The following is an 18,973-nucleotide window of genomic DNA, read 5'->3' on the forward strand; positions in this document are numbered from 1 at the left end:
TTTTTATTTTAAATTTAATTTTTTGCTTAAAAAATATTATTTTTTTGAAAAAATGTATTTAATTTGTTTTTTAAATTGTATATATTTTTTTATTTTAAATTTAATTTTTGGCTTAAAAAATTTATTTAATTTGTTTTTATTATTTTTTTAAATTGTATATATTTTTTTATTTTAAATTTAATTATTTGCTCAACAAAAATATTTTTTTCTGAAAAAAATTTTCAATTGATTTTTCTAGAAAAACAAATAAAAAATAAATATTTTTGCACATCTGAATAATATTTTATACGTCAACAACAACATCCTTGCACTAAAACGCAATACGTATATTTCCGTATAATCAATAACAACTGATAATTCTAGTGCATTGTCAGCGAATCAATATTGTTGCTAATGTACTCATACGCCACTGCTGATCAACAGTTCATTGAGCATCAGCAAAATATAATAATATTTATTAAATTTTACTGATTACTCATATTTTTAAACAATTTTTTTCTACACTCTATATATTTATAACAGTACTTGAGTATTTGTGATTAGCAGCTCACATTTTTTATTTCACTTATTGCTATATTTCATTGGACTTTGCGCAAAAAAAAAAGAAAAAAATTCTAATAATTTTCTGTAATTATAAAGTGATAAACACATAAACTCTACTACATATAAATAACTGTATATGTTATATATGTATATATGACCGTACGCTGTGACGTTGTATCAGCTAATTATCAATGTTCAATGTTTTCAAAAATTCAGCGGTTTAAAGGTCGCATTGCTTTTGCTGCTGATAAGATTAGTGTGTAATTTAGATATTTGCTTTATGGTTTCTACTTTGGCGGAAGTTCTGTGTTCTTTCGATAAAATTGATGCCGCTTTTTTGAAATTTACTTTTTTCTTTTATTATTTTATTTTCAGTGGGAATTTTGTATTACATTTATGAATTTTAGATGTCATACAGCAGGTGTTAGGTGGGACTACATACATATGAGTATATATAGCTAAAAGCTTTTGGGCACCTCAAATTATTTGAGGTAATTTGCTCATGAGTTCCCCTTACAAATAGGCGATATCTTTGTTAAAAGGTAAGACATCGTAATGAAGCCTGGTGCTTATCAAATTATCATCTGTTATCCTAAATGGGCGCAACATTGGCTTATTTTGACTTTTAAACAATTGTTAACTTTAATTTAAGTACTTTATTATTAAACTACAAAGAAAAAATGCCGTTAGAAAATTTTTGAAAAAAATGAACTACTCTAAAAAGTACTAGTTAAAAAAGGACCAGTCTTGTATAGATTATAAAACAATATCAGAGGTACTTGAAACCCATATTTCTCCAAAACTCCAAAATTTATTTATATTTTTCAAACTCATTTGAGACTGGTGTATTTCTGTCAGAATTCTGACAACTGACAACTAGTAAGATATCTCCACAGAAAATCTTTTACAATCTCCAAGTACTTCATTTAATTACAGGGTGCCTCCAACAAATACACTTACAAAAGCAATCCGTGACTAATTTTCTCAGATAGCAAGCAAATCAATTATTTTTATACATATGTATTTCCTACAATGCCTATACTTAGTATTTAACTACGACAATTATTTATTTTTACATTGTAATGATTTCATTAAGCTTGTATGGCGGTATTAAACTTTGAACGCTCAGCTCAGCCTTCTGTAGTAGCTTGTGTAATTGCATTGTTGTCAAAGCCTTAGTGTATATATTGCTCATGTCGGACACTACAAGTTTCTTTGTTTAAGCTAATTCCTGATATTATATTAAATGATTATAGTATATATTGTATATACATACTTATTTGCAGTGCTTATCACTAAACTGGCGGCAGCTAATATGGTGAAAAGCTGCTTAAAGAGGCTTTACTTGTTTATATAAGTGATTTAAAAAATTTTATACGAACTTTGCGCCCGTTTTTATTGTATTATGTGTAAGTTGTGCAATAATTTAGAAGCAGAAATGAAGAATTTTTTTTTTATAAAAATAAGCTCTTAAAATACAAATGGCTTTAGAAAAGAATTAAGAAAACAGTATGTCTTTCATTGTTTTGTAGTAAAAGAACTGTTTTCTCTTAAGCGAGTGTCAAAATAATGCTCAACTCTTACTTTTTAATACACCTCACCGAAATCTTGAAAACTGGCTGAGTTGGTTTTGTATCACTACCATATATTGATATTCCTGACATTCAGTGAATCACTTTTTGGTTCGAAATTTTTTATGTTTGGTGATTTTGGGTGTGGTGAGTTAATATACGAGGACTTACGAGGGGTTAGTTTGACCGTGGTGTGTTTCTGATCTTCGAAAATATGATCTTTTTCACCACTTTACCAGTCTCATTATTTTATACCTTAAGTTGGATAGCTTCGTCTAATTGGGAACCTGTGTTAACAACACCAACATTGTCAGCCTTGAAATCCAACGCAGAATGACTCTTGCCAACAGGTGCTACTTTGGACTGAGTAGGCAATTGAAAAGCAAAGTCCTCTCTTGATGAACCAAAATCAAACTCTACTAGTCGCTCATTATTCCCGTTCTGATGTATGGCGCCGAAGCGTTGACGATCACAACAACCGATGAGACGACTCTTGGGGTTTTCGAGAGAAAGGTTCTGCGCAAGATTTATGGTCCTCTGAACATTGGCAACGGCGAATACCGCAGACGATAGAACGATGAGCTGTACGATTTATACGACGACATTGACATAGTTCAGCGAATAAAAAGACAGCGGATATGCTGGCTAGGTCATGTTGTACGAATGGATGGAAACACTCCAGCCCTGAAAGTGTTCGATGCAGTACCCGCCGGAGGAAGCCGTGGAAGAGAACGACCTCCACTCCGATGGAAAGACCAAGTGGAAAGTGAGTTGGGTTCAATTGGTGTTTCTAGTTTGCGCCAAAAAGCAAAAAGGAGGAATGAGTGGCGCGCTCTGGTGGATTCGGCTATAATCGCTTAATGCGGTTCCTACGTCAAATATATATATATATATATATATATAAGTTGGAAAGTCGTTCCTAGAGATCGCTCCAAAACTATAAATATTTGTAAAAATCATATCAATTGTTTCTAAATACAATAGTTTTGTTGGATCTCATGTTGGATCCAATGGCAACCGTAAATAATGTTATAGTGATAGCGATAGTTTCGTCTTAGAACCATTTTTCAACTTTAATAAACAGAAGATATGTAGTCAGAAGGTTGCATATCTTCAAATGTTGTCTGAGGGTCAAATCTTATAAACAGAGTACTAATAAAATGTAAATTTACGAGAGTATATATTGCAATTTGCCACGATCTAATGGACTTTAAGATAAGATTAGCAAAGCAGTTTTGCAAAATTTAAACAAAAAATTATAATTACTTTGAAATTAAAGATAATTTAGTTTTAATACTACAAAAATAAACTGTTGCTGTAGACCATTACTCATTTAAAACTGACTTTTGGTATATACATAGCAAGCAAATGGCGTGCTGTACTACACAATGGCAACTTACTAGAAGCAATAGAAGCAATTACGCAATATTATATACCAACAACAACAACAAATGACAACAATTTATAATCTTCATATGGTTTATGTCGCGTATTTTGGCATAGTTTTTGGCTTTATTTTCACTGGCTACCAGCAGTTAGCTAGCCAAATTGGCAATTGCACACACATTTGTTTTGACTTAAGTACTCGAGCTTCGCTGTTAAAAGCCAGCGAATTTAAAGCACATAAGTAAAGATTTATAATATGTAGATATGTATTTAAGTATGTGGATCAACGGCGTGTGAAATTTAACTTCTGTACAACACTTGCTGTTGTTTTTGTAAATGTAATTGTAAGTGCGATGGTAATGGCTATGGCATACACTCGTGTGCACATTAAAGTCATAATTCATATTAAATATAATAATATTTTATATATTTTTTTAATGAAAATGTGTTTATAGGCCTTGAAAATGTGCGCAGCAAGATAACGGCAAGGCAAGCCGTGCGACCGCGAGCGGGTGAAAACGCGCGGCGCGGCATTTGGCAGAAGTGCCAATATGACGCTGGAAAATGTCGACTTTTGCTGTTGATGAGCCATAATGTGCGCAAGTAATAGCCATGGCTTGTGTGTGCAGGCATTCAAGCAGAAATTCACACCAACACACACACACATTCATGTTTGCGCTCATATAAGCATGTGTGTGTTTGTAATTTGTCGGTCAATGTTTGAGCTATGAGGTTACAATTTATGCACAACTTGTATTACGCAGTAAAAGCAACAACAAAATGCAAAAATAAAATATGAATATTGTAAACTATTGCGAAAAGTAGCGTTTAAACAAAAGATTAGCTGCTGAGAACTCATAAGCATGCGTGTGTGTGTGTGAGTGGACTACTAAATGTTGAGTTGTTAAACAATAAAGCTTAAAATTCAGTAAAATTGCGCTGAAATACTTAAAGAAATTTGAAAATTTCAGAGAATAATGAAAATAAACAAAGAAAATTATTAAGTTGATATTCAACGAAGTGTGTTCAAAAAATAACGGGAATTTTCGATTTTTTGAAAAAAAAATAGTTATACTCGTACTTGAGTTGAATGAACTCTCCAAAAATGCGAAATTTAAAATTAAAAAAATTCCCGTTATTTTTTGAACATACCTCATATAACTAACTGTAAGCGTACTTTCCACAATCTCACTTGAAAGTAAATTTTTGGAAGCATTGCTATGCTCTGGGTGGATAAATTGTTCACAAAGTCTGACACTAAAACATACAAACAATTATATATGCATGTATGTATAGTGAAATTATTTTCAAGAATCTTCTGTGAAACTTGTATTCTTTCTTTTTACTCAAAATCTTGTTACTACAATTGTTCTACCATGACATATTTTCCTCTTTTGCCTGGAAACAAAACAAAAAATAAATTGAATTCCACTAACTTTAACATTTTTAACTTTTCTAGTGAGGATAAGTGCATTACAAATGCACCACCACAACAAAGAAATAACTGCGAAATTGCGGTTCACTGGTGACTTTGACTGCGCCACAAATGTAGTGCTACAAAACTTTTCTCCTCCGACATATTTCAGGCAAAGTTCAATTTCGATTCTTGTGAAGTTATGCAAATTGCAGCTGTTCGAGTTATTCGCTTACAATGCAGCAAATAACTGCGAAAGCCAGCCATGAGTTAAGTGAAATGTGAAAGTTTAAGTGGTGCACCTGCTCCCCAGCTGTCGTTGCCTACACTAAGGCGCAAGAGCTTAGTTGAATTTTGCAAGATAAATGCGATTTGCTTCTTCAACTTAAGATAGTGCGTGGTTGGTGGCGCTTTAAATTGCTTATGTGACAGCTTTAAATCCGGATGTCTGTCTGTCCGTCCGTCCGTCCGTGCAAGCTGTAACTTGAGTAAAAATTGAGATATCTTAATGAAACTTGGAACACGCGTTCCTTGGCACCATAAGAAGGTTAAGTTCGAAAATGGGGTTAATCGGACCACTGCCACGACCACAAAATGGCGAAAACCGAAAACACTTAAAGTGCCATAACTAAGCTGTAAATAAAGATAAAATTAAAAAATTTTGTATGGTATGATAAAATTTGGTATGAAGGATCGCACTAGGAAGGGGCATATGTCGCAAACTACTAAAGGTACAAGGTTATGTTGAAAACTACTAAAAAGCGGTTAACTCAATAAGGAAAAACGCCAGAAACACTAAATTTCACATTAGAAATGGCACTCAGATTTTTTTACAAAATGGAAAATGGGCGTGGCATCGCCCACTTATGGATCAAAAACCATATCTCAGGAACTACTCGACCGATTTCAATAAAACTAGGTTTGTAATAGTTTCTTTACATCCCAATGATATGTTGTGAAAATTGGCCAAATCGCTTCACAACCACGCCTACTTCCTATATACCAGAATTTTAAGACAATCTGAATCGTTTACTTTACAATATATAAAGTAAGCACTAGTAAAGATATCGATGCAAAACTTTGCACACTACTACACTACTACTTTTATAGTGTGGAAGCCCCATTCTAAAAATCGGCGAAATCGGACCATTGGTTTTCAAGGCCCCATGTATCGAACATGGGACCTCGGTGCTTCTAACCTAATATTAGGGTTTCCAACTTTCAATGGACTTTATACAATATATATGACGAATATGTGGGTCAAATTGTGTATTATATAATATTAATAAAGTTGAATAAATAAATTGCGAGAGTATAAAATGTTCGGTTACACCCGAACTTAGCCCTTCCTTACTTGTTTTGACCTACATTTTTTTTAGAACTAGAGATGGTTCTAACCTTATTATCACGTACGAACGATTTTATGCGCAACTATAAGCTGAATGAGTCCAGCAAGTCGATGTTATAAGCCAAACAGCGTCGATCCATCACTTCAATTGGACGATCTTTAGGATTCTGAATCATATAAAAGATGCACTAGTTTTATAGAATAAAGATGGACTTGGTTAGATCATTGTTATGGGGCTACATTGAGTCAGGAAGCTGGTAAAACACTTGTTGATTCGAAGAACTGGATCGACAGAAAACTGTTTATAAAATATTGTCACAGTGGTTATAACTTATAAGCTCAACTACATATGTTCGATCGAACACGATTTGTTTTCGTTTCCGTCGAGTAACCTAATCTTAAGACCACGACCTAGTTGATCGGGGTTTTTTCAAATATTTATTTCTGATAGGAAAAATTGAAGCAACCAAATAAATATCTCATACTTATCTTTTTTTCTTTTTAGGGGTAAGTGCTAACACCAAATGAACAAACACATGATGAGCTGTCTTAAGTCAAATTATAAATTCTTAGAAGTGAGTACCAAACATTCTTCACATTTGGTAAGCTCCTGAGCAAACTTAATGTTTTCAGAACATTTCTGAATGTAGAGTACTTCCATAAATACACTACTAAATATTTTGAAAATCATTCACAACTTTTTGTTTAAATTTTCTATTACACAACAACAACAACAACTCATAATGAACACTCAAATTTTGGTTTCACCATACATGTAGTTATTTTCAGGTCATTGCTTTTTGCTCCCCAAACTATAACACAAAATGTGAATATGTAAAAATTAGGGTGGTCCGAGCATGTAAACATTTGGATATCATCATTTTTATATAAATATATACTTGCATGTATGTATATCTGAGTGTTTCCAGCGAAACAGCGTTGATTACATAACTTTCATTGTGTTTTCTAATATATTTATAACAAATTGCAGTTACAACACGAAAAGTAATGCCAATGTCCAAGCGAATTGCAGTTTGTCATGCTAACTTGAGCGTCCATAGTTATGTATGAAAATTGGAATATAATAGTATACCATATATACATATGTACATATATGTATGTGTATAGATGTGTATTTTCGCACGCAATTCGCGTTTTATTTTGTAGGCCTTTCTACTTTTCTATTTAGGTTTCTCTGTTGCGCCTGAGTGCTGTTGGCGTTCGTTGCTTGTTGCTTTTCGGCTGGAGCTCTTACTTGCATGAATTCTTGCTTTCAATGGGGAGAAAATTGTATGCTCTCATGCATATACTTCGGTGCATATTCATAAGAGATTTCATTTTGTGATTTATAATTTCGTGGAGCGCAAAATACGCCTTAAAGAAAGTTTCAGAAGTAAAAGTCGGGACTTCAACGCTTTCAGTTGTGAATTCATTATATTTTATGCTTCCGTAACTCTGACATATGCTTGAAACTGATATTTAACCATTTAATATAGTTCAAAATTAATGTATTAGAACGAAATTCATTACTTCTCTGCTCTCTTCTTCTAAGCTTTGATTTTTAATAAAAGTTCACATACATTACCAATAACAAAGTCGGTAAATTGAACTCAGTAAACTTTCTTGTGTATAGATATCTCATTAAAGTGTTCAAATCTATTTCTATTCGATCTCTATTTGGCTATACCAGTTTATTTGATTCATACCAGTTACTTGTTCAATGCGCCATTCTGTGTAGATACCTCATTAAAATATCCGAACATGTTTCTATTCTAACTATTCATAATTATATCAGTATATTTGCTTTATACTAGTTTAGTTGATTTTTGATTTATACCAGTTTATTAAATTTATACCAGTTGCTTATTCGATTCGTCATTTTGTGTAAATAGCTCATTAAAATATCCAAACCTATTGTTTTCGAAATATATTTGATTATACCAGTTAATTTGACTTATACCAGTTGCTTGTTTGATTCGTAATTCTGTGTAAATAGCTCACTAAAGCAACCAAACATCTTTTTATTCAAACTATTTGATTTATACCAGTTTACTTGATTTATACCAGTTTATTTAATTTATACCAGTTTATTTAATTTATACCAGTTTATTTAATTTATACCAGTTGCTTATTCGATTCGTTATTTTGTGTAAATATCGTATTAAAATGACCAAACTTGTTTTTTTCGAACTATATTTGGTTAAACCACTTTATATGATTTATACCAGTTGCATGTTCGCTTCGTCTCCCCACAAATTTTTGAAGAATTGCACATAATTATAGCAAATACTAGTACATATAAACTCACATACTATAAATAAATTATAATTATGTAGAATTCGAACATTGTACCGTGCGAATCGAACATGTTTAACTTGTTTACCTTTTCGCAGCAAAATTGTAATGCAATTATTTCTACAAACATATGCTAACACAGCGCTACTACTTCTAATAAGCTTATAACTTTCAGCATACGGTTGCAATTAAATGCAATTAGCGGAATGACAAATAAAGTGGTTAGAACTTTACAGTTAAAGCAATTAAAAATAATTGTACTTAAACAAGCATGTACGACGTGCTCTATGGCGTTGTAGTTGTAACTATTTAAGCGGCTGCATATTTTATGACTATATAATACTTTATAAAGTTTCAATATTTATTTAAGTCGGCATTTTATAATTTCGAATGCTTTTAGCTTTAGTTTTGTTTATACTTCACATTTAATTTCTAATTATTTACGCATATAATTGCTGAGATCACCTGCTGTGTCAGCGGTATAGTTAATGAGTTTTCGAGAAAAAATGTGGAATTTAGTTAGAAAAGTATAACGGTTTCTAAAATATATAAAAAAATTATAAAAAAATGTCCAGTAATCTAATAGGTAATTATACTTTGTATTACAGAGAATATTGATAATTGACTGAAGTCGTGATAGTCGAAGGAGCTTGGTGAAATAAATTTCAAACAAATTAAAGAAAATATTTCACAACAGATTGCTATTCAATACTATACGGGAAATTTTATACCAGTTCATGGTTCTTTTGTGAATCACTAGAGAAAGAAAACTGGAATAATGTAGGGTAATTTCTAAAATATCTGATACAAAATTCTTATACTTCATTTTAAAATCAAATTTTATTTCGAAAATTTAAAATCAAATTTTATTGAAAAAGGTATTAAAACGAACTCATGCGGGCAATTTTCAATTGAAAATTTAAAAAATATTAAGTCTACAACTTTGCTTCCGCCGTTTTTTTTGTAAATTTTTTATAAAAACTGTTACAAATGTCGAAGAGCCTCAGCCGCACTTTTCTTGGAATTAAAAAAGACATTTCAAAAAGTGACATTTTCAGTTGAGAATAAATTTGGGATGCAAACAGATCTCTACAAATATTTTGTTGGGTTAATGTTGACACAAATGTCCAAGATCGATATAAAACGATTTAATCGATTTGATCGAGTTGACACAAATGGTCATGATCAAATGATCGATATACAAAAAAATCGATTTAATCGACCAGTGCTTGACCCTAGAGACATCTATTGGAAAACGGCGGAAGCAAAGTTGTAGACCTAATAAAAATAATAATAAACATTTACACAGCAATAAATCCTCGTAATGATTACATGCGACAAATACACTCATTACAAATAATACGCCCCCTATGGAGTACAAAAGCTGGTTTCGCTCCCAGCCACTTAAGTGTTAAGTATTTGATAAATGAAAAGAAAAATAGAAGAGATGAAAGCGACTACTTTTGCATTGAACGTGCGCAATTGTCGGCGCTTTGTTGACTTTTAGCCGTGCGCTACACCCACTTGACCTCCACTTACCGGTTATTCTTTTCGACGAGATTCAAAGCGTAATCATCGCGTTCCATTTCAAACCCTGCCGACACGTACAACGTCGCACGAAACGAGTACTTACGAAAAGTTTGCGCGCACTTAAGGAAAAACCGTAAAACGTTTGTTGTAGAATGCGAAAAATCTCGTTTGGCAAGGGTCAATAACTCTGGCGAAGAACAAACTGTGCGCTAGACGGCAGCAGCAAGGTCTTTGCTGGTGTGGGCCGGGTCGGGCGCCTCGTTTCGGCGTTTGGAGAAATCGCACGCGAGCAAATTACTGTCAAATACATAAGCGATTACGCTCTCGCATGTGTGTTGTTGCAGTTGCTTGTTTGTGTTGTTGTGGTTGTACGCAGAGCGGCGGAAAATTTGACGACGAGAAATAAATAACTGGTTTGTTAGATAAGCTTATCCAACTTATCGTGTGCGGTCATGCAACAAGTGGCAAGTGCCGCTTGAGTGTCAGCGAACAAAAACAAAAAAAAAAAAACACAAAACAGTTTGCACAGAAACGAAAATGAATTTAGTTCGCTATTAGTTTGCTATTACGCTTGCTAAGTTGTTGTCACATTTTTTGGCGCGTTATGCACGACTTGTTCCACCCGTAGCTATCACTTCGTGTATGTACACTTAGGCACCCAAGTTTTGTGAAAAGAAAAAAAAGAATCGTCTAAAAATTCACACTGAAAACAATTGGTTTAGCGCACCACACCTACTTGGGAAACTGTCGGCGACAGACTGAATTTGCCACTCGTTGGCGCTCGTGCATTGAGCGCATTTTGCACATTGCACTTTGCGGCTGACAATGGCCGCCGCCGCCAAACGTCGAAACGCGCCTGTGTGCGTTAGAGCGGCGTTGCATTAGTTGTGGCAGGCAGTTGAGTAGGAGAAATGCAGCAAAATGTTAGAAGAGTTTGTAGGAAGACCAGCCTAGTTGTGGAATTTTGGTCTAAATTGAAGCGAGGGGTCACCGAGGTAGTTTCTTTAAATACTTTTTGACTCCACTTTTGAGTTTCGGTTCTGAAATCGATTTTAGGCAAATGAATCAACCACTTTAAAGCGGTTTCAAACATTTTTGATGTTGTATCAGTGCTATATCCTAGAATAATAATTATTTCGATTTTATAAAAAGTATAATAATTTTCGAGAAGCTTTCTTTTGTATGCCAAGATATTTATATCATATAGATATTTATATCATATGAAAACACATTTGCTCTTCCATCTTTGATACAGTTTCCTTTTAAATGGTTACAATCGCATACTTAAGATTTTTCTAAAGCTTTCAAAAAATTTCGTCGTTAAGTCTATACATATTTTACTTGTATGTGTGTACTAAAAGCTCCACATATAAAAGCTCTACATATAAAAGCTCTACATATAAAAGCTCTTCTTTCAAATGGCATATAGAAAGCTCTCTCAATGAAAGCTCTTCATTGCAAAGCTTTGTAAGCTTCAGCACATAAAATAGGTAGCGTGAAAAAGATTGAAGCATCACTTAAGTACAGGGCGTATGAGTGACTGAGAAATATTTTTGGAATAAATAGCTACATCTATAGAGAGAAAATATCGGATATCTGCTTTTGGCTTTATGTTGACTTGAATTTTGCCAAAAAATGAAAATTAAAAAAACGTGGATAGTATTAGTTGAATTTCTAGTATTTTTTTCAGTCACTGTGAAGTCTTATCTGAACCAAGTAGATTATAGGCATTGAGAAAGGTTCCAAGGAGCATAAGTAACACGATATAACATAACTTAAGGACTCCAGGCATTTAGTATAAATTTTAAGTAATTTTTTGGCAAGCTTTCGGTCTAATGCGAGTGTTTACTATGTTCTTTCATAAATATATTTGATATGCTTTGCTTACTGAAAAATTTTTAAACTAGTTTCATTACTTCTTTTGATTAAAAAGGGATACATTTCAGTTATAATATTTTTTATAAAAAAAAAAGTAATTTTATAAAAAAATTTGAGACAAAAATATTAATAAATAAAGTTAAAAAAAAAATTAATTAAATTTCTTAAAAGACTTAAACAACTTAAGGGGTTACATGGGTTTCGTAGATTCTAAAAATCGATTTTTTGGTTTTTGGCTTATTAATTTCTAAAACATATCAAGAATATTGTCCTAAATTTTCGATCCGAATAATAGTTTCGGAGATACAGCTTTTGGAAAATGTGTGCTCCAAGTCAAGTACTATTGTTATTCAAAACTTTAAACGCGTTTTTCTCGGAACCGTGTTTTCAAAGTCGGTTGTCAAATTTTCTCGAAAACTACACAAGCGATCTTGATGAAAGGTGTTCGAGATACAATTTACTCGTGCTTGAACGAAGGATTTTATGTTTTTTTTCAATTACAACCATTTAAAAAAAAAAAAAAAAACAAAATGTCAAGCAAATTTGAACGAAATTTTAATTTTTTTGGAAAAATTTTCACTTTTTTTTGTCTTTCCTTCGTTCAAGCACGAGATTATGGTCTTTCCCTAAAACACTTATTTTTGTTTTTTCATTTTGGTTGATCCTGTCAGGAGTTATGCTGACAATGCGGACTCATCTTTTTTCCGAGGGGTCACCGGAAACGACGTCGCAATGAAGGAGTTTTACTTTTTTTTTTTGAAAATTTCAGATATTATTCTTTAAATATGTATGTATATATAAGACAGAAAAAAGTTTGAATTAAATAAATAATTTTTTACATGGGAAAAAAAATATTGAAAATAGGCAATTTTTTTACGCGACAAAACCCATGTAACCTCTTAACGCAATCTTTCATTTCCACTTTCATTTTTTACTGTATAAATTATACTCAAGTGTGTAAAACAAAATTAATTTTTGTATCATTTTATTTGAGTGATTTCAAGTATATAATTTACTAGTATTTAGTATAGCTGAACTTAAAAATATATTTTTTGTAAGAAAAATCAATAGTATATACATACATACATATATGTTTAATAATAAATTACAAACACATACACATATCGTAACTACTTGACCAACTGCATATTTACAAAACACACGCCTCAAAGTCTAATAATGTCAGTTGCTTGCTTGCTTGCATTAAATAACAATTGGTGATTATACATACATACATAAATATGTAAAATATTTTTTTGTTCTATTATTTGCTAATATATGCTGCTTATACTTTTTTTTATTTATTTTTTAAATATTTTAATATTTATTTATTTTAAAATGGAGTAAATCCATTCACATACATACAAACAGGTGCATTTCATAATTTGTTTTTGCATATATGTATAATAGAAGTGCGTAAGTATTTACTAAGTGAATATATTGCTGTTCTCAACATTTGCGGACAATTTGTAGGCGCCGTCTTTTGCTTGTAAAGCAGCGCTTGACAACTCCATGTACTTGTAAATATGTATTTAGATGATTATTAGTTCAATTTTGCTAAGGTTGATATTAAAGGATTTCGTTTTTTTTAATTTTTAATATATATTTTTCTCCTTTTCTTGCAACTCTTACTTTATATAAAGTTGATGTTGCCACTTTCAATATATATATATTTTTTTCAATATTATTTTATATTTAATGGTTTATTGCACACTAAGATATTTTGTTGTTTTTTTATTATTAATTTTTTTTTATAATTTGAGTATGTATAAATATTTTACTTAAATTTTTAATCAGTTCAAATATTTTATAAGTATAAATTATTCAAAATAGATTTTTGTCAGAAATTCTTCGTACATTTATGGCTTAAAACAAAGTAAAACTCTTAAGAATTAGGCGATGGCCCCTATAACAATGAAAAACTCGTATCTTAGAAATATTTTATTGCTTGCGAATAGAGAACTCAAAGAGAGAAAGAGAGAGAAAGAGAATCAAGCAAAAAGGGATTATAAATTGCATGAAAGGTGATACATATAAATGAAGTTCATATTATTTTAAAACACCCAGCATCCGATCTCGTGTGTATGACATCCTACTATAAGAATATGTACACTTCAAAACTACTGATCTGACCCTTACTTGGCTTTCTCTTTTAAAACGTTTTAACCAATAAATATACAAACAAAAATTGTTTTTTGTGGCTTCACTTGAACACTTTAAAACTTTCATTTTCCTTCTTTCAACATTCACAAGTTAAAATCGTTTTCTTTAACGATGTTAAAATCTGTTCTGATTTCTAACAAATTTTATTTACAAACGTGGTGATGTGCTTTTAAAATTTTTTTTCCTATTTTTTCTCTATCACCTTTTCTTGCAAATCTCAACATTTTCCAACAACACTTAACCTAAATAGCACTACAAAAATATACTACTTAATAATAGGAAAAACAGTTCATTATATATTTATCTAAATACGTTTTCCAAACACACGATCACTGATCCTCATATTCATCACATTCAATTTCCAAAATTTTCTATGAAAAAAATTGCATTAAATTATTTACATTTATTTTATTTATTGTTAAAAATTTTAAATTAATTTATTATTAAAAATTTAATTATTTATTTATTTTTAAAAAATTAAAGTTAAAAATAATATCCAAAAAGTGTATAAAAAAGCACCAACATTTTCTCAAACATATTATACAGAAAATTCGCTAGATTTTTGGCATTGCAAGTAATTAAAAAAAGTAATTATATGGTAATCAATTACATTAATTAAAAAGTAATTATGTAGTAATTAATTACATTTGTTTTAAAATATATAAAAAAATAATTTGTTTTTACTATAAAATCAAATGAATATCGAACAACGCTGACATATCACAATTTCTTCAATATCACCTGAGCATGCTTGCTCCAGCTCCCACTTGAATGATTTCTAAATACATCGTGTATGTGTGAAATTATGTTTGTAATAACTTGTAATCTTTCTTTAAATTCTTGAAAAATAGTGTGAATAAATTATTTATATTGTTGGTATATAAGTTTTCTTAATAGGTATGCATGTGAGGTCTTGAAGAGGGTGTCATATTTTTTTTCTTCTAATTCACCTATAATTTTTACTGTTGGTGTATATCATTTTTTATATTTACAATTTTGTTCTATAAATGGCAACTGTAGTTTTCGTATCGATATATATTGCAAACAATGTATTTGAAGAATGTAACATACTTTTAGGCGTATACCGAAGAATAGTAGTTATGGAAACCAGCACCACGGTTACAAAAGCTAAGCTGTATATGCATCTGCATTTTATAAATCAAATTGTTCATATTATATGGAAAAAAAATCGAAATAACGGTAACTATTTGCCTCTTCTTTGTCTGATATGTGTGGAATAAGGTCATGAAAATACAAATAATTTATTGGTCATTAATAGGAATGTCTTCTCGTTTCAGTACTTAGCACATTATATGGAGCATAATATTGTATTTCAGCCAAATCGAGACATAAATATATAACTCTGAAACTTCTGGACAGCCTGAAACTATACTATATTCATGCAGTCGATTCTGAGTTAGGGAGTCAGTCATTGTAGGAAATAAAAGTCAGTTGTTCGACTACTAAATTGGTAAACATAATTAATTTTGCTTGTTAATCAATTTCATTTTTCTACACGCTAAAAAGTATGCCACAATATTTATATAAAAGCAAAAGTTCCGCATTTATTGGCTTTACGCTTAAAAGTATGCAAGAACATCGTCTTGAAGGTCTTATGTGGAGAATGAAATAAATATTCTTGCCGCAATAATTTCAGAAGTACGATTTGTTGGTTAAATATACCGATTGGTCAGTTTGATTTATCCGTCACATATATTTCCAGGTCGTTACGAGTAAGTACATCCAATTTTGTATTCTAACCATATGGTTTTAGCCTTTATTGTGTAACAGCGTGCCATTTGTCTTGTATAATAATGGTGGTTACTATGTGTTTTCTAATGTTTTGGAATTTTATTGAAAATCTAATATATCCTATAATATTATTTGAAGCTATTTACGTGCTAATCTTATAAATATTCCAACATTTTGCCATACAAAAATCTTTACGGAATAACGAAAATAGGGTGAAAGAAACTTAAAGCACCGAATGCAAGCATGCATCTTAATATATATACATAGATATAGTACAATTATTTATGTGTAAAAATTCTACAATAACTAAAACATATTTATATCAATTCAAGACGCTAAATAATATCGAGTTCAATATATAGTATATATGGTATAAAAACACACACACACATTAAACGTATGATTTCAAATAAACTGAAATCGGCGTGAAATGCTCATGGAACTGTCTTTGTGACTGTCTACTTATAAATACATAACATAGATATACATACAATAATATTATATAATTACATAGTACAACTACAAATATCGTATATGCTACGGGCGCTTAGCGTATGAGGTGCAGCTTCCAGCGCAGCACGAAGTACGCGACAATACGCAGCGCTACAAAGGTGCCCAGCAGTGCCACTGCATCCACCCAGTACTCGGCGTTGTCCATGGACATCTCTTCCAAGAACTTCTTGGGACTGCGGAAGTGACAGTACATTTCGTGGCACTCCAATTTGGCGCGATCCATGCCATATATCGACACCATGGCGCCTAATGCGAGGGAAGAATGGAGCAACATTAGTATTCTGCATAATAGAAGTGATAATAGAGTAGACTCACCTTCAAAACCATAGCGCACATAGCTAACATAGGTGACCCACTTCAGGTAACCCGGTATGGTGTCGAAGTTGACAAAGAAGCCGGAGAACAGTATAGTTGGTATGGTTGTGACGGGTCCAAGGAAGACGCCCGCTTCGATATTCATGCCAGCACCAATGAGCAGCCCAAGCGATTGCGCCACCAGCGATGTGAGCACACAAATGAAGACAAACATCGAGATGCGCATCCACTCCATGGGTTGGGAGGTCAAGTAGTAGACGACAATCACATAGACGCTGGAGAAGACGATCTGCGGGGAGGTGAATATGTGCAGGGTTAAAAATTCCATTGTCACTTTACTTGAGTGATCGTTACTGTACCTGAAAGGGCAGATCGGCCATTGTCTTGGCGAAGTAGAACGCCTTCAGCGAGTACCAATAGTTCAAATGCTCCCGCACAAACACCGACATTTCAGTAGGAACTGCGTATAAACGAATATTTAGTTTAATTACAGTTATGATTGATGCGTTTCTCGCAAGTGTACTTACACGTCAAAATCGTTGGCATCATTGCCGTGAACATGGTGAAGAGCGTGGTGAAGAAGATACAACCGGCATTGCTCATCACCTTCGACGCTTCATTGCCCACATCGTAGTAGATCATGCCAATGATGGCGCCGACAATGACGTGCGAGGCCAAACGCATATGCGTGAGCATGCGATCGCGCATGATGGTCACAAAGGAGCGCTTTAGCAGTATCCAGAACTGGGTCCAGCCGCTGGTGGGGAAGCCCGAACTGTTGGGCAGCGTGATAACACTTTCGTGTGAGTCCAAGAGCGAGGTGGTGCAACCGGCGGCCGCTGCCTTCTCGGCGGCACCAGTGAGCGCAACTTGTCCGCCCTTCGAACTGAAGCTGCAGCTGTAGGGCAGTCCGCTATTGGAGTTGCCATTGTCGGTAGTGCTGTTTGGAATGTTCAAGTTGATAACGGTGCAGTCGGATAGTTGTGATTGTTGCGTCTCCAAGATGGGCTTAGTGAGTGCATTCGCATGCAGTAAACTGGTCGAGAGTTCATCCATTTTGCACTTCTCATCCTCCAGAGTTAGTGTTGTGGTCGCCGTTAGCGTTGTGTTGTTCGCGCTTGATGTGCTGTTGGAATTGTTGCAGTCGCTGTCACCTTTGACTATGTCATTGGCAATGCCGCGCACATCCGTCAAACCGTAGTCCTTTTGACTGAATTTCTTACACTCGCCGTTCTTGACCGCCGCCACCAGCTTTTGCACAGATTCGCCATACTCGCCGCTGGCTACCTCCAGCACATAATCGGCTGGATTGTGATATGAAGGGCAGTTGTAGCCGAGCGACGAGAGGAATGGCACCAGACCGCGTACGCGTCCTTCGTACATGCACTGGCCCTCGGCGAGCATGTACAAGTGATCGAACTTTTCAAAGAGACGCGCCGACGGCTGGTGAATGGTGCAAACGATAGTGCGACCGCCACGTGCCAACGACTTGAGCAAAGAAATTAGCTGGAAACATGTGGAACTATCCAACCCAGATGTGGGTTCGTCAAAGAACATCACTGGCGGATTATTTACCAACTCGAGTGCGATCGAGAGACGCTTGCGTTGTCCGCCGGAAAGATTGCAGGTCTTCGTATTGCTGGAATCCCGCAAACCGATTGTTTCGAGTATCTCGTCGACGACAACACGCTTGGCTGCCAAATTCATATCTTTGCCCAACTTGAGATTGGCCGAGATCATCATGGCCTCATGCACCGACAGATTGGCGATGAGTATATCATCTTGCATAATGTAGCAGGAGAGTTTACGGAAACGGCGTAGATTACGCTCCTTGCCGTTGATCATCACTGAACCACTCAGTTGCGAAGTTCTGGAATGGAAAGTGAATGGTGTTAATGGAAGAAATATTAAGTCGTCTCTTGAAGGGGAGCAAAAGTGCTTCGAATTGCTTCGGTAGTTCTGGTCCTAGTGCCTTTTTTCTGTAATCGAACATCAGGAAAATGTTCGCCGGAGAGCAATTTAGCGATAATGAAGCGTTAATCAAAGAGGAATCATTAAGGAAAGCCTTCCAATATATCAATAGTCTAACACAAAGGACTCAAGGTGCTGAAAAGGCAAAGCAATCTAACTACTTTGCACCTTCAATGTAGTTCCATAAAAGTCAGAGCTAATACAGCCTATTTGCGAAACGCCCGCCATTGTCGAGCTGCATCAATGCTCTTATTATTAAGACGTCGAACTGGTAAATGGCCAGCTTCGAATTGT

The 18,973-nt window shown here is 33.7% G+C and overlaps 2 protein-coding genes across 3 annotated transcripts in view; both read right to left on the reverse strand.

Annotated features, from left to right (window-relative positions):
* Positions 1-10,830, reverse strand: part of LOC105213060 (ATP-binding cassette sub-family G member 1) — a 44,453-nt gene extending 33,623 nt beyond the window's left edge. Inside the window, exon 1 of the mRNA XM_054228110.1 lies at positions 10,097-10,830. Coding sequence (XP_054084085.1) covers positions 10,097-10,143 — 47 coding nt within the window. The 5' untranslated portion in view covers positions 10,144-10,830. The remainder of the gene's footprint in view (positions 1-10,096) is intronic.
* Positions 10,831-15,081: 4,251 nt separating this feature from the next.
* The window catches only part of LOC105213059 (ATP-binding cassette sub-family G member 4), a 35,613-nt gene continuing 31,721 nt past the window's right edge, over positions 15,082-18,973 (reverse strand). For both annotated transcript variants that reach the window (XM_011185595.3, XM_011185594.3), the window contains 4 exons: positions 17,236-18,578; positions 17,068-17,168; positions 16,709-16,997; positions 15,082-16,639 (listed from right to left, as the gene is read on the reverse strand). In XM_011185595.3, the coding sequence (XP_011183897.2) occupies positions 16,428-16,639; positions 16,709-16,997; positions 17,068-17,168; positions 17,236-18,578 (1,945 nt within the window). In that variant the 3' untranslated portion in view covers positions 15,082-16,427. The remainder of the gene's footprint in view (positions 16,640-16,708; positions 16,998-17,067; positions 17,169-17,235; positions 18,579-18,973) is intronic.

Source organism: Zeugodacus cucurbitae, chromosome 3, assembly GCF_028554725.1.
Source record: "Zeugodacus cucurbitae isolate PBARC_wt_2022May chromosome 3, idZeuCucr1.2, whole genome shotgun sequence".
Lineage (NCBI taxonomy): Eukaryota > Metazoa > Arthropoda > Insecta > Diptera > Tephritidae > Zeugodacus > Zeugodacus cucurbitae.